This window comes from Daphnia pulicaria, chromosome 5, assembly GCF_021234035.1.
Source record: "Daphnia pulicaria isolate SC F1-1A chromosome 5, SC_F0-13Bv2, whole genome shotgun sequence".
NCBI classification, from domain to species: domain Eukaryota; kingdom Metazoa; phylum Arthropoda; class Branchiopoda; order Diplostraca; family Daphniidae; genus Daphnia; species Daphnia pulicaria.
In genome coordinates, this window is record NC_060917.1 from 3947272 (window position 1) to 3962602 (window position 15331).

The window sequence follows — 15331 nt, forward strand, 5'->3', positions numbered from 1 at the left end:
TTATGGGAAAGTAAGGTATAATCCATCCCACTGTTTTCTAAAAGTGAAGGAAGGCTTTTAGTATACCGATCAAGTGGCATAAACATCACGCAAAAGAAGTTGAATTTTTAAAAATTGAATTCGGGTTCAGAATAAAATACTGTATATGAAACATTTCGCATTTATTTCCAAGTGTTCCATGAAGTGGGGACAACGTGATAAGTCAAAACAAAATTATTTCACTTCAATGACGTGTGAACTAAGACCGTTCTTAAAACTACCTGCTGGGGATTGTGGTATTTTATCGAATGATCAACATAAGAAAAACAAGATACTCTTCAGAGTTATACAAAGAGCCAGGTCTATGGTAGTCGGAGTCGATTAGACTGGCAACTTTGAACGTTTCTTGGCAATGGCCTCCTCTACTGCTTTTAACTGCTTCAGTAATTCTTCACGACGCGTAGCAGCTGATTTCTTCCCTCCTTTGTCCGCCTTTTGCGGTGATGCGTTGGCAGCCTAAAATATTACATAACGTTGAAAAATCATTCCGTTTTTATGAAATTAAACTTTTACCTTTGATGGCGGTGCAGTAGGGGGAGGCGATTCTGCGGCTCGTTTCCTTGTGGCCTGATTTAAATTAGTTGCCGCAGGAGGTTGAGACGCACTAACAGAAACAGTTTTTTCTTTTTCCCAACCTTAAATGAGAAAATATTAGTTGATGAGAATTTGCACCCAAGAAATAATTAAAATAACAATAAACGATTACAAGTACCTTCATCATCTGAATCATCATCGAACCTATTCGTAATCTTCTTTAACGGTGGCGCGGCTGATTTCAATGTTAACTTTATCTGTTTCGCTTCCACCTGAATGACAAAGCTCAGTCAGATTTTGTCAAATGATTCATAGTAAATAGATTACCTTTGGAGGTTCCGGTACAGCTTTTCCTTTAGTTGATGGATGAGATGACACTGGTGGAGGGTTTACACCTCGTAGCTCTTTACGTTCGGCAAAGTCTCGTCGGCCACGGTTCGATGGTCGACGGGGTCGTCCGATGTCATTTGAATGTGGAGATGACTCCCATTCACTAGAACTGGACGAACCGGAGGAGGCACGAGCTCGTCCTCCATGGGCTTTCGTGGGAGGGGCAGAGCTATTGTTCTTAGTCGCAGGGCGCATCTTGGAAAGAGATCTGGAACGTGAACGGGACGAAGAACTTGACCAGTCCCTATGTGTACCACGACAATATGCAAAACGTCACATTGAACTGACATATGCCTAGCAATGTAAGCTATTTATTTACCTATTTCGAACTTGAGGTGACCTCTCATGGATGTTCCGCTGCTTATCTGTGGGCTTCCGTGAGGATTGGGGGTGCGGGGGCGATGACGGGATGGGGGCGGATGAAGATGTTTTATGTTTGGCAACAGGAAGTGAAGAGACGGTCTTATGGTTCCCTTTAACCCGCTGGTCTCCGACTTTTGCTTTCCGTCCTTGCCGTCGTTTTACATTCATTGATTTAGATTTTGAAGTGGAACGTGAGCTAGCACTGGAACGACTGGAACGACTGCTTGAGCTCGAGTATGAACTCGAACTTGAGCTCGATGTCGATGACGATGTTGAAAAAGATGACCCAGACGAATAGCTACGTCGTCTAGAACCTTTAGCTCCAGCCGAATTTCCTCCGGCGCCAACGACTGCACTTGAAGATGGACCACCACCAGCAGCACCTCCGCCTCCAGCACCACCAGGAGATCTTGATCTCATCCACGGATCCCACCATTCATCACTACGTCCACGCTGAGCTGGAGGCACAACTTCCACGTATCTATATTGAACAATTTAAAAGGTTCAATAAAGGATTTTGTTTTGGTTCTACAGACGCAGTCACATTGCATCAATTAAAACTGACCTCTCATCAGACCATCTTTTTTCGTGAGGGGGAGGAAGTTGAGGTTGGGATTTACTGGCAGATGGATGGATATCTCGTTCACTTGGTTTTGGACCGTAGTAGTGCGGACGCTCATATCCTTCCGGATGATAGTATTCCCTTTCTCTATACTCTGATTCTGGTGGGTAAGGTCGCCGGCCTTCGTACGGATAAGGGTAACCAGGTGGGGGGTGGCGGTGAGGAGGCGGATAGCGTGACGGAGGCCATCGCCCTTCACCTGATGGAGGTAAAAATTTATGGTATGGTTCTGTATCTGGCTCTTCAAATCTAGAGGAGGAAAAAAAATTAACAGATCCTATTTAACTCTAAAACAGATTTTAATGCAGTAAGATTTAACTTACGGAGGAGGGACGTCTCCATGTAAAACTGGACTAGCAGGTCGAGTGTAGTAGTCATTCTCTTTGTCCAATTCTTCCTCACCTAAACCTAAATTTAGTTTTTTTTCTTCGAAGTCAATGTCAGTTTCTTTACGATGACTGGACTTTTTGAGCATCTGTAAAGCAAACGTTTATTATGAACCCATAGCAATAAACTTAAATAAGCACGGCATTGTCTCATACCTCTTTGGCTTGTCTCAGTCCTCTTTCCCAAGGTGATTCAGCACCGGTTGCATCAGTCCGAGGTGGCTCGGCCGGCTACAATTCAGAAATGAAGTTTCTCAAATAACGAAAATTGACTTAGCTGAAAGTAAGTAACCGTGTACCTGTGGATGTCGTGGAGGTCGAGGATTAGCGACCCTTGGCTGAGAATTTGCCCACTCTGCTGGCGGGATGAGTGGAACCACCGGTGGTCGATCAAAAGGTCTTTCGTAGGGTGCTGAAGGCCCGTTATGGGCAGATGGACGTGCAGGAGCAAACATATTGTAATTTCCCTTGTCTAATACTCCAGGATGAACAAATCTGTAAAGCAGTATCAATACTTTTTCTTTCAAAAAAAGAAAAATACTAGTTCTTACCTGCAATTATTACCCCAAGTACAATTGCCTTTACTGTAAAATCTACAAACAGGCCTAGGTTCCATGCGTGCATGTTTCCCAACATCTTCTTCGCTGCTAACTTCACCTTCTTCCAATTCTTCACCTTCCTCTAGTTCTTCTTCACTTGCTTCCTTTTCTCTCTGTGGCTTCTCTCCATCACATTCTCCATCTTCGTCATCTTTTTCAGGCTTTCTGTCTTCAATCGGCTTTTTGGGCTCTTCTTCAAGATTATCTTCTTCAAAGTCTAATTCAGTGTCTTTAATCAATGGATCCAAAATTTGAGGAGATTTTTTACTAGATGAATCTTTGCAGTTTTCGTTAGCTTCCATTTCATCATCTGATACCATTTCAAGACTATCCTCATCTTCTTTGCTTGAATCTGAAGCCATTAACTCTTGTTTATGTTCATCCAGCAAGCCACCTGATTGGGCATTTTCATCAAGCCCAATCACTTCTCCACTATCAGATTTTCTATCAATTTCATCTACGTTTGAACTCAGACGACTGGATTCAGCGGCTTGGTCCTGATCAACCATGGAGTTGCTGCTAATGCTGCTTCGGCTTTCCGGACGCGAATTCGTATACAACTGTCCTTCGATTATGCTTGAACTGGTTCCAGACAAGTCAGGATCCGGGCTTGCTGGAGCACTTAAACCGCTTTGACTCATTCTTTTACTAATATACGTTAAACAACAGTGGTAACCATCAATTACTAACTTTAGCCAACAAACTGGGAAAAACTACCAAAAATCCAAACAACCTGGCTTGCAACTAAGCCGCCATGACAGCCCCGTTTTTTGTCGGCTGTTTATAATATATGATGCCAATTAAATTTGGAACATTTCAATACATTTATCATCTATTCTTTAGTCAGACGCAAACTATTTGCAAGTATTAAAATTTTTTAAACTAGTTTTTTTGAGATTTGGTTCACTCAAAGAGTTGAAACTGGAAAATAATAAGGTACTAAATTTTATATTTTTGGCAACGCTGAAACAATTGTGCGCGCACAAAAGAAAAGGTTTGAATTCATGCGGATAGCGGATTTGCGCTTTATCATTAGCCATTTTAGTTGAGTCAAGACTCAACGAAAGAGTTTTCTGCTTTCGTCAACATGAGTTATCATGTATTTTTTACGTTTTGGTGGACGGGTTCAAAACTTCCAATGTTCAATCAATCGTTTAGTTATCTGACCTGAAAAATATTGACAAAAACAAGACTGATAAGTTTTTTATGTATCGTAGCCTTTTGATTACGAAACATAATTTTCGTTTAGTCATTTTATTCGTTTTCGTTTAGTCATTGGCTCATTGCATGTTTAGCTCTCAAACATTTTACATTCTTTTTTAAGCAAAACATTTTAAATTCATATTATTGAATGTCTCGATTAATTACCGTTTTAGCAATAATTGCTTGGACCTTTACAACTTCAACTTTTCAACTGCCACCACCCTGCCCCAGGCAATAAAATTTCTGTAATCTAACAATGAAATTGATTAATTACCAGAATTACGTTTTAATTTTAGCGAAATTTATTGCTATGGACCCCTGCTGCATGCTGTCCAAAACGCGGAGTTATACAAAGATTCCAAAACTTTTGTGGATAAAAAATTGCGTTTTAATCCAGAAACAGTCTTAAATAGTTTCTCACAGTTTATGACCGACACTGAAAACCAGCCAACCAAAGAAGAATTACAGGCATTTGTTGACAGCAATTTTGAAGCTGAAGGATTGGAATTCCAGAATTGGGATCCATCGGACTGGATCAGTGATCCTCCATTTCTATCACAAATTAATAATTCAGAGTTCCGCAATTGGGGGAATCGTCTTCATGAAGGATGGAAATCTCTCGGTCGACAGATAAAAGGTGATGGTCTAAAAAGGAGCATTATCGTTTTAGTGATTTCCTTAAACGCAGTCCAGTTTTCTTTCCGCCAGATAAGAGAATCATATTTAAAATTTTTATTATTTGCTGGTGTTCTCTCTTTAACTGCTTGTGGACTACGGGCTCTGTGTTGTAATTCTAGACGACGTTCGTGATAATCCTGATTTATACTCCATTGTATATGTTCCGAATCCATTTATTGTTCCCGGTGGAAGATTCCGAGAATCCTATTACTGGGATTCTTATTGGATCGTAAAAGGTCTTCTTATCTCTCAAATGAATCAAACAGTATGTATAAAAATTTATTTCTGACATGAATGGGCTAAAGAACGAATTTTAAACTGAAATGTATTTAGGTCAGAGGAATGTTAGATAACTTCGTCCAAATGGTGGACATGTTTGGACTAATTCCGAACGGAGGACGCATATATTACCAACAAAGATCTCAACCTCCAATGTTGATCCCAATGGTTGATCTTTATGTGAGAGCAACTGGTGACGTTGATTTCCTTCGAGAACGAATTAATCTAATCGAAAAAGAATTTGAATTTTGGTTATTAAATCGGACAGTGTCAGTTCAAGGGCACACCCTTGCACGATACAATGTCGAGTTTGACGGACCTAGGCCAGAGTCTTACAGGTTTGCTATTTTTGTTTAACAGATTAAAGGGCTTATAGGATACATAACATAATTGTGTAAAGGGAGGACTTTCGAACAGCTGGAAACTTGAGTGGAAAACCTCTAGAAGAGTTTTATGTCAACATGAAATCTGGGGCAGAATCTGGATGGGATTTCAGCACAAGATGGTTCATTGCAGAAGATGGCAGCAATGTTGGAGAACTGGACGATGTCAAAATAACAAATATCATACCGGTGGATTTAAATTCTTTTATTTGCATGAATGCAAAACTGCTGTCGAACATGTTCAGCCTTTTAGGAGACGAAGAAAAATCACAGTTTTATTTGGATAAATTTATAAAATGGAAAGAGGCCATACAAATGGTATGTTTTAATCAGAACGACAAAACTTATGCTATTTCGCTTTAGCTGTATTCACATTTACGTGCTGGTAGGTTTTGTGGAATGAGGAAGAAGGTGTTTGGTTGGATTATGACATGTTAAATAGCCGATCAAGAAACTACTTTTATGCTTCTAATATTTCTCCGCTATGGGCTGAATGCTGGGATCCAATTTCCCCTCAAAACAGTTCTGTCATTAATCGCGTACTCGACTATCTTGATCGAAGCCAAGCTACAAAGTAAGTCTATTATTTTTAAATGATTTTTTTCCTTCGTTTTTGACATTGCTGTGATGTGTAGACTAGTTGGTGGTATCCCGACATCGATGGAAAGTTCAGGGCAGCAGTGGGACTACCCAAATGGCTGGGCACCCTTGCAGGTATAAAGAATAACTTAGTGAATTGTAACCATTAATTTCATCCGCAAAACGATTTATTTTTTTATTAGCATTTGATGGTTTATGGTCTCGAAAATTCAGCCGACCCAAGGGCCAAAGCACTTGCTTTCGATATCGCTCGCAAATGGCTCGACAACAATTTTGCAGCGTACATACAAAGCGTCCCTAATTCAATGTTTGAGAAGGTATTGGATCCTAGTTTAATTATTTCTGTATTGTACCAAAAAAATCAAGATATGCTCTCAAAGAGAATCTTCTTACTTAATATTACTCGCATCGCATATATAGGGAGGGGTGGGTGAGATGTGAAGTTTAAAGAAGATAAATTTAAAAACTTTTTTTTTTTAGTATGATGTGACGTCTATTGGCCTTCCGGGAGGTAAGTTTATTCATATTTTATTTATTGCATGCCTTTACGAAATTTTTAAAAATATAGGAGGTGGAGAATATGACGTTCAATTAGGATTTGGATGGACCAATGGCGTTGTTATAGATTTTCTAAACAATTACGGTGATCGCCTTTGATGAGGTTAACCAAAGCAATGCAAGTAAAACCACCAAGACAGTTGATCACATATGTATGTATAATTTTATTTTCTGTCATCGATCAATCTGCCGGCCTGAAGGTCTAAAAATTTATTGAGTGATTTTTTTTTTAAATTTCTGTCTTTGACTATAATATAAAAAATTTTAAGATTGTGATATCCCAGGTATTTCACTTATTTTCTATTTTGATCCAAATATGTCAGTCTTGTAACGACCCCCCGCCTATATTAAATGAAAAATATTAATGTCAGGTGGATTTTAAAAAAAAAAGCTGATGAACTTGTACGCGTTATATACTTTAAGATTTCTGAAGACCATTTCCGCTTCGTCGTGATTCATTTCGCCGTATTGACGAATAATCCGGATTATAGTCTCTTCCACTTGGGTGGCCATCGCTGTCTTCCCACAAATGTACACGTAAGCTCCCTCGTTTAAAATTTGCGTAGACACCCGAGCTCCGTCCTTCCAAAGCAAATCTTGGACATATTCCTGTATAATAGGGTCAATTATTTTTTTTTTAGGTTAAACATTTCATCTTTTGTTGTGATGTGTTGATTTTTTACTTTCGGCTTTGCGGTTTCTCTAGAAAATGCCACAAAGGTTTTGGTGATGACCTTATGCTGCATCATCGTATCCAGTTCATTACGAAACGGCTGTGAAGTTTTTTCTCTGCATCCGTAGTACATGTAGATTGCACCATACTGATTGGACGCTGTAAGCGGGAAAAATAGTAGAATAGATAGGCACACATTTTAAAAATGAGCAATTCAATAAATAAGGTAATTTTTTTTTTACAGTACATTGTTGCTGGACAGGTCGTTTCGAAAAATTCCCCCACAGTTTGGAGATAAAAGTGTGATGAAATGCGCCCTTTTCAAAATGTCTTTGTTGCCAGAAACCTCTAAATTTATTTTTAAAAATGTATGACATCAGAATATAAATTCAAATACTTCGTCGGTTTATCGAAAATATTATTACCTTAAAGGTGCGATACCACTTCCAGCAGCGATACAAATGATGGGCTTTAACGGATAGGGTGGTAAATGAAAGCTTGGATTGGACTTGAAATAGCAAATGATAAAATCTCCCCGATTGGTTTGTTCCAAGTAAGAAGTGCAGAGTCCGTGGAAAAGACGGCCTTTGCCACCTTCAGTCCGGTAACGGACTAAACTTGCTGTTAGACTAAATTCAAAAAAATTTATTTATTATTATCTCAATGTATTTTTTAAATAAAAAAAAATTATAATAATTTCAGAACTGGATTTCAGTCGGTGCAAAGGCAGCGGAAGAGGAAATACTGTAGAAACGAGGTTGAATCATTGGTAGCGTGCTGATTAAAGCCGCCGCATCGACATCGACGGAAAGAAAGTCCTCCAAGACGTCCACAATATTAGGATTAACGGATGATACCCATTTTTGATAAGCTGCCAAATCCTATACGTATAACATATCAAATCAAAGTTAAGCTCAAGTTAAACTTTAATTCTTATTTCGATACCGTAGTAATATACCTCGGCTAAAATTTCAAGTCGCATTTTATCTTTTTGATCGATTGCTGACGAAGCCATAAGTCGAAGAGTAGTCTGTGAAGGTGGGCTGGTCAAATCTATGAATCGCGCCAGTAAATTTTCGAACGAACACGGCGGAATTCTCTTCCAATTGTTTCCATTGGGTCCCTGAACTTGAAGTTGAATCGTTGCTGATTTGGACGCGGGACAGTTTCTTAGACGAAGTACAAAGCGTTGCATCATGTCTCGATTATTCCGAGGAAAGACGGCCAAGTGATCTCCGGGTTTGTACTTGAGTGTTTCCGGGTTTAATGTGTTTAACTGAAGATGGATTGTTGCATGACCTTCTCGGCTATTTAATGACAAAATATGGGGGTTTAACTTTAATAAGAAAAATATTTATAACAAAATTTCAATCACATACTTTGGCCTAGCAGGATCACCGATTAAAGTCTTTCCTGATATCCTAACAAGTGACACCTCTTTCTGGTGGACAGACGAAAGAACTAAGAAGACACACCGAAAAATTTTTAAAAATAGAAAACGGTTTGCATTTTAAAATAAAAATTCTTACCATGCAAGACGTCTTCTTTTTCCTCTTGGGACGATGTGATGAAACGCGCTGAAAAATGGACGCTTGGCTGATCAGCAGATGATTCCTCATTTATAAAATTGTTGTAGTTTATTCCTTCGATGAGAAATTGTTTACACAGCGCAGTAGTTATGTCTGACAACCAAGTCTGAACAGTTTTTTCTTGATTGTTAAGTTCGTCGGCACAAGCGAGCGGCAACAGACGGGTTCCCCCCAGTTCTTTAAACGTTATGTCGATAAATTTCCCGAACGCGCAAAATTGTTGATATGATGTCGACCCCAGACCCAGAACGGCAAAACTGTATACAAGAAAAAAAAAACCTTTTCTTTAGATTCATTCTTAAAAAAATAATATGCCTTATATTTTATAGCCAACTATATAGGCATCATACCATGGGAGTTCATTGTTGATGTGTCGAAATTTAAAGTTTTCCTTGCTCATTTTGATGAGATTTTTCTTGAATTCTTCTCCGTTGATGGGAGCCTCTCCGTCTCCGAACGTCGATGCAACTATAATAATTGCTTGTTGGTCTTGCAATTTGTTGGCATCAAATTCAGCCATAGAGTAAAGCTATATTTTAGTCAAATGAAAAGGTGATATTAAAAAGCCGATAATATAGCTCAGAGTAAATGATCAAGCTTCTTTATACATTGGCCTGGAAAAGAGATTTGAACTTGACGAATGCTTTCGTCGCAAAGTTTTCAGCTCTTCCGGATTGTGAAGCAAATAGGACGACCACTTTGGGTCGCTTCGACCAACGAGAGGAGAACAAATAACTGCACAGTCGAACCGCTATAATAACTGCCATCATTTTCTTCTTCGAGTTACCTTGTCCTTTACTTTTGACTAATGATTTCGTCTGGAAATTCGACCAGGCTGCCATCTGGATAAATAAAAGTGTAATGATGTAATGTTACTTTCAAAAGAAACACCAGGAGAAACACCCAAAAATAAAATTTAAAAAAAGGACAAAATGTATACTTGATATTCGAAAGACGGCCTGAGAAAGTAAAAGGACATTTCTTGATGAAAAAGTGGCGAAGAAGAAGAAGACATTGGCGGAACAAGCCAAATCCAATCGGCTGGACATCCTCCGCGCGTCTTCATTTCATGTGCGTAAAACTGGATGAAAGATTCAGAGGCCGTATGATGGTCCCAGGTAGTCACCCCACACTTTTGATAACTGTACAGCACCGCTTTGTTCACCTCTAACAAAACTGTGTCTTTCCAAAGTGTGGCGTGAGTGCTCGTGTCTAATTCCATTTTTCTGGCAATCATCTATATGATGTCGAAATTCAATTAACTTTGTTTTTTGCAAATAAGTGTTTACGTAAAACAAATCTTACTTCTGATATATTATAGCGTTGAGGATCGCACAGATCTCTAGAGCCTACCTCTGTGCCCATATACCATCCATTAAAGGGAGCAGCTGGAAACTGGATACCCCCACAGTCAAAGAGCATATTGGCTACCGCAGGTAGGGCGTACCAACGCAATCCCAATTCTCCGAACCAAGGCAACCTGAAATTGTCGATTTAATCAGCAGCATGTATAATAGTATAATAAACTCTGGTCAATAGAGTTAAAAAAGAAAAAAAAAAAAAAAGTTTTCGGTATAGGCTAATAAAGAGAAACTTACGATGGATGCACGAGAGGAATTTGAAGTACAATGTCATCCGGAAGTAAGAAAACTTGGGGCGCAAGACCCTTAGCTTGAAGGACAAGGGGGAGAACATCGAATTGAGTTCTCTCTTGTCTATCCCATCCCAATGAGAGACACAGCTGTAAACATATCAACAAGCAATTTAATTAAAAATAGCTAATGATTTTTCCGGTGTAGGGTAGGCCTATAATAGATACAAGCAATATACGTATACATATATAAAACATGCCTCAGTAAACTGAATGTTGGAAGGGTCTCCTTGTACTGTTCCATCCGGGTTCCGATAGCCAGCGTAACTAATCAATTGGCTGTTCCAAATACGAAAGTCGAGCTGGCCGTCAGTGCGGGCTGGAAAGACGGTTATGACTGAACGAAGACGCCCTTGATTTGTTGCGTACTTGATGTGCTCGACAAGGCTATCGAACATTTCTTGGGCTGTTTGAACATGCCGAGCATCGAAGACCTATACAGAAACGCATCACGCAAACGGTAGCTCAGTAATACACGTAGCCTACATTTTGTATCGAGAATTTGAAAGAAAATTCCCTTATTTATTTTTAACAGAGTGTTATACATACCTTCAAGGATTGCCACTGAACTCTTGCGACGCATCGTGGGGCATTGCGCCAAGCCATGCAACATCCGTGTACTAACTCATCGTAACTCAAATCATACTTACCATTACTCTCAATGTCTTTGTGAACTTGTAGTAACCGCACAATATGTTCCTCTGAAGCAAATCTTTAGAAAGTAATGACCCGCATCACATACAGAAAAGAAAAAAAGAATTCGCATTACAGCATTTTCTTGCTGTACAACGCAATTGATAGAAAATCACTTTTTTGAAGCACGGAAGTATCCATCGAGAAACTCCTTGGCTTGTTGCAAAATTTTGTCTTTTGGTCGTTTATAATTGACGGGGACTTGTCTGGGAACCATTCGACTGCCGACGCACACTTCCTCTCCCGAACAAGGTCCTTCCTAAAAATATCACGAAGTAAACGTTTCGATGTGCTGTCAGTATATACTTACAAAACGTTAATATTTTATATATACATTCGCTTATGTGAGTATACAGTCGGTCATTCGTGTACAAATATTAAAAATAATTACTTACACAAATATTTTCATGAAACAGCTTGTCAACGGAAACTTCGCCTGTTGTGTGATTGCGTAGTTCAACGCCGCGTCGATCTTCCAACCACATTGTGACGCAAGTTGAAAATGCTGTTCAGTTACAAAAATAAATACAAATATTATCTTAGCTATTAATGCGTAATCTCTATAGAGCGTGAAATAATTTATTTTACTACGCTATATTTCGATGCTGGGTGATAATTTGGGATATAAAAGTAGATGATCGGTTTTACTCTAACTCTTAAAACTATTTTAAACACAAGATTTTAGCTTCGTACACCGAAAGCTTGAGTGGTGAACTCGAAATCTTTTATGCAAGTAAATTGAAGCTCACTATACGAGCCGGCATTTATAAGTGACAAAAAAATCATAAAACAGTGACTGACTGTTCTCTAAGTTATCTGTTTTTCTTGATTGAGTAATATATCTATATACAAAGCGCTTTGTCATTCAATCTAATCTTTGCAATTCACCTTGGAAAACCCCCCTCTCCCCCCCCCCCCCCAAAAAAAGGGGAAAAACAGCAATAAATTTGCTAAATTGTTTTCAGCGCATGATGATCAGCACCATGTTATCAGATGATTGAGTAAGAGATTTTCGTTAAGCGCATCGTCATTCAATTTAATCTTTGAAAATTCAACTTCCAAATCCAAATCCATCCCCCCCCCCCCTCAAAAAAAGGGGAAAACAGCAATAAATTGGCTAAATTATTGTTTTCAGCACATAGGACCAGCATCATCATGTTATCAGTTGATTGAGTAATAGATTTTTGATAAGCGCTTTGTCATCAAATTTAATCTTTGATATTCACACCGGAAAACCTGAAATAAAGAAGGGGAAAACCAGCAAATCTATTAGTTAAATTCATTTCAGCACACGGCCTGTATCACGAGATAATATCACAACATTAAGAACCGATATGAACTTGGCCTAATGAATTTGTCGGAAGTCGATATTATTTTACCTCGAATAAGAAATCAATTGAAAAAATCCGAAACACGCAATAAACAAAAGATCCAAAAGATATATATATATAGCAGGATTGCAATATTCGATATTCGCCTTCGAACTCAGTAACCTAATCACACGATGTATTCGTGAATAGCATGTTATGAACATGAAAATCGATCGCCAGTGCTCATGCTTCGGGTTTATGGTAATACATGTTGGTGTGTGACACATGACACGCTAGATTGATATCAAAGAGACAATATATTTAGTTCCAAGTTTCATCTACTCACCCCAATGACCTTTAAGCTACTTTGTTCAACGTCTATATGCTGACACAGTGTGACGATGGATGGACACTACACTTATACACATTTAAGTTAGCCTTCACAATATTTTGATTCGTCGGGAGAATAACGTACACACTAAGTTATTATTACATACAACTTCCACTGTCCGAAAGCAGCATGTGAATATATTCAAAGAAAGAGTGCGTTATAGGCTTGCGAAGAAAAACTTTCTAGCAAATAATAATAATAATATTTTCCCCTTAAAAAATGGTATATGACGAATTTTAGAATTGTGTTAACTACTGAATGCTACATGCCTTCCGCCCCACCCCCACCTAGAAAAGGAAATGAGTTTGCCACCATGACGCGAATACACGTAGGGAACTATTATTCTTTAACGAGCCGTCGACAAGCCTGACGATGTACATTGCAAGAATGCGGTCATCAACATGTTGGTTACAGTATTTTTGTATTCGTGAAATTCCATGAATTAATTCTGGAGCAAATTTTCAATATTGTGTTGTGATGTTCTGACGCAAGCGTCGGCTATTATAAGGCGTTCTCTTCCAGCAACTTGTGGCCAGTATAGTACAGCTCCCGCTAAATTTGAGAAAAAAGGAGAAAAATATTAATACTGGAATATCGTCCCTTTAAAATATACGCAGTAAACAAAAGACTAGTACACGAATGAAAAAAAAAAAAACATCCGTCAAAAAATGTGAGTTTCGGCATAAACATTTTTTTTTTAAATAATCAAACAATTGTTCATCAATCTATGTCTGCAAATAAGCCAATCTAAAAAATTAAAAAATTTCTCCTCTTCCGCTTCCGCTCTCAACCATACGTGGACGAATGATTGCACGCCCAAATCCAATCTAAAGGTTTAACTTTAGTTTATAACTTAACTTAAGTTTACGTATACACAGCTGCATCAGTACGGAATAAATAATCAAATTCTGAATATGTAGCACACTCAACATGCGTATAACGCTTTATAATAATAGCACAACTGTAAATTTTTTAAAATGATCCATGTTATTTTTGAAACAGCAATTTAACATCATTTGTTTAGCAGAATTCAGTATTTTTTTTAAAACCCTGTTCTTTTCTTTTTACCAACAACGTAGAACGAAAACAAATTTTGTTGCCGGGTGGTTAGTTGAAATAACTAGGCACACAAGTAAGCAAACCGTAAAAAAGGAAGTGGTGGTCGTCTTATTACTTTCATTATTTTCGATATTTTTGGCGATAATATCCGCCATCTCAATCATCCCTTATCTTTCTTCCTTTTTTTGGATTTCCCTCTTTTGTTCTTCGCATTGGCTGGTTTCGACGTAAATCCACGCAAATGTAGTAAATCTTGTACGTTGTGACAAGTGGCGTAAGCGTTGGCAATAGCAATTTCGTTCATATCTCCCAAATGTGATAATGTTTCTGTATTAATTAAAAAAAAAAAAAAAATTATTATAATCACATTCGGCATCAGAAGTGAGGTTTTCATTCATTGTACAGTAAATAACACGGACTTAATAAAGTATGTAGGGGGACTCTAGACAGCATTCACTGCATTCAACCGTATGTATAGATAAGCATAAAAGCGTAGCGTTTTCATCAATCACATTGTCAGTAGCGATGATAGCTTATTTATTATATTGCGTGCCATACCGTTGCACTTGTATACAATTCCAACAGCAATGCGCAATATCAGTGCTGTGCAGCATGGACTGGCGTGCATGCTGGCGTGCTGCTGGCTTACATGCGAGACAAGCTTTCGGCTTTCTCTTCACTGAAATGAGTGCAGCATGAACGCGAAATGTGTATAGTGTCAATTGAAATCCTTACCCTTTTTGGTGGGCGTTAAAATTGTTAAATTCTCGGGAGTTGACATGGCAGTCTCTCTTCGTCCGCAGCTGAACCATTAATATCGCCAGATTAAAAGAAATCACACATTGATGAAACCCTGCACGACGGCTGCGCACAGCAAACGAAAAAGCTCGAGGTCGAGGCGCTTGCGTATAGTTCAGTTATTGATAAACGTCGAATTTTGGCAAAGAAAAATAAACAACCCATCAATCTGTGATTAAAAAGAATAATGGAAACGCAGTAGTGCCCGTTGCAAATATCGCAAGACAACGATTAAACAAACAAATATCTGGTAGCAAATTTACATGGTATTGCCCTGTTTTCCGTTGAAACAGTAGCAGCTCGACTGCGCTTTTAACGTTGAGTCGGTTACATTATTCTTAAACCGTTAACGATTAAGTAAACGTTCCACCCTAGATGGCGAAATCGTCGAACGATGATCCCATCTCGCGGCAGTCATGGAAAATTATTTTCCGATGTTGGACGTACCTTTCATTCTATCGCAGCTATCGCTGTTAAGAAATGGCGACCAACGCGACCACGTTGCGATTGTTAGGTAAGAGTAAGACCTCTCA

At 38.7% G+C, this 15331-nt stretch overlaps 3 protein-coding genes across 4 annotated transcripts; 1 reads left to right on the forward strand and 2 right to left on the reverse strand.

The window, feature by feature from the left end:
* Positions 1-137: 137 nt before the first annotated feature.
* Positions 138-3677, reverse strand: LOC124340873 (zinc finger CCCH domain-containing protein 18-like). Of its 2 annotated transcripts, none has more exons than XM_046793624.1 (10): positions 2886-3677; positions 2634-2829; positions 2491-2565; positions 2272-2423; positions 1892-2197; positions 1283-1807; positions 901-1171; positions 752-845; positions 553-674; positions 138-495 (listed from the first exon to the last, which is right to left on the reverse strand). In XM_046793624.1, the coding sequence occupies exons 1-10, from the start codon at positions 3572-3574 to the stop codon at positions 361-363; spliced, it is 2565 nt and encodes an 854-aa protein (XP_046649580.1). In that variant the 5' UTR covers positions 3575-3677; the 3' UTR covers positions 138-360. The 2 variants fall into 2 exon arrangements, with proteins under 2 accessions (XP_046649580.1, XP_046649579.1); XM_046793623.1 differs by having other exon boundaries at positions 901-1207; positions 2886-3676.
* Positions 3678-4189: 512 nt separating this feature from the next.
* LOC124341007 (trehalase-like) lies at positions 4190-6993 on the forward strand. Its single transcript, XM_046793881.1, has 10 exons — positions 4190-4367; positions 4433-4773; positions 4934-5079; positions 5148-5431; positions 5494-5794; positions 5866-6050; positions 6112-6190; positions 6259-6393; positions 6557-6587; positions 6645-6993. Exons 1-10 carry the CDS (start codon positions 4285-4287, stop codon positions 6731-6733), a joined length of 1674 nt encoding a protein of 557 aa, XP_046649837.1. The 5' UTR covers positions 4190-4284; the 3' UTR covers positions 6734-6993.
* LOC124340826 (nitric oxide synthase, salivary gland-like) lies at positions 6886-11745 on the reverse strand. Its single transcript, XM_046793531.1, has 18 exons — positions 11636-11745; positions 11357-11499; positions 11097-11259; positions 10748-10981; positions 10495-10637; positions 10202-10376; positions 9837-10133; positions 9505-9738; positions 9247-9425; positions 8837-9153; positions 8687-8768; positions 8266-8614; positions 8013-8188; positions 7733-7936; positions 7555-7655; positions 7318-7466; positions 7052-7243; positions 6886-6976 (listed from the first exon to the last, which is right to left on the reverse strand). The coding sequence occupies exons 1-18, from the start codon at positions 11723-11725 to the stop codon at positions 6935-6937; spliced, it is 3270 nt and encodes a 1089-aa protein (XP_046649487.1). The 5' UTR covers positions 11726-11745; the 3' UTR covers positions 6886-6934.
* Positions 11746-15331: the final 3586 nt, after the last annotated feature.

Excerpts from the sequence above, each read along its gene's own strand:
- LOC124340873 (XM_046793623.1), bottom strand. The coding sequence starts at position 3,574 with ATGAGTCAAAGCGGTTTAAGTGCTCCAGCAAGCCCGGATCCTGACTTG. Across the intron at positions 2,198-2,271 it reads CATGGAGACGTCCCTCCTCC|ATTTGAAGAGCCAGATACAG; the intron begins GTAAGTTAAATC and ends TTCCTCCTCTAG. Across the intron at positions 496-552 it reads CTACTGCACCGCCATCAAAG|GCTGCCAACGCATCACCGCA; the intron begins GTAAAAGTTTAA and ends GTAATATTTTAG.
- LOC124341007 (XM_046793881.1), top strand. The coding sequence starts at position 4,285 with ATGTCTCGATTAATTACCGTTTTAGCAATAATTGCTTGGACCTTTACA. Across the intron at positions 5,432-5,493 it reads CCTAGGCCAGAGTCTTACAG|GGAGGACTTTCGAACAGCTG; the intron begins GTTTGCTATTTT and ends AATTGTGTAAAG. Across the intron at positions 6,394-6,556 it reads CTAATTCAATGTTTGAGAAG|TATGATGTGACGTCTATTGG; the intron begins GTATTGGATCCT and ends TTTTTTTTTTAG.
- LOC124340826 (XM_046793531.1), bottom strand. The coding sequence starts at position 11,725 with ATGTGGTTGGAAGATCGACGCGGCGTTGAACTACGCAATCACACAACA. Across the intron at positions 11,500-11,635 it reads TGTTTCATGAAAATATTTGT|GAAGGACCTTGTTCGGGAGA; the intron begins GTAAGTAATTAT and ends TGATATTTTTAG. Across the intron at positions 7,937-8,012 it reads TTTGCACCGACTGAAATCCA|TCTAACAGCAAGTTTAGTCC; the intron begins GTTCTGAAATTA and ends TTTTGAATTTAG.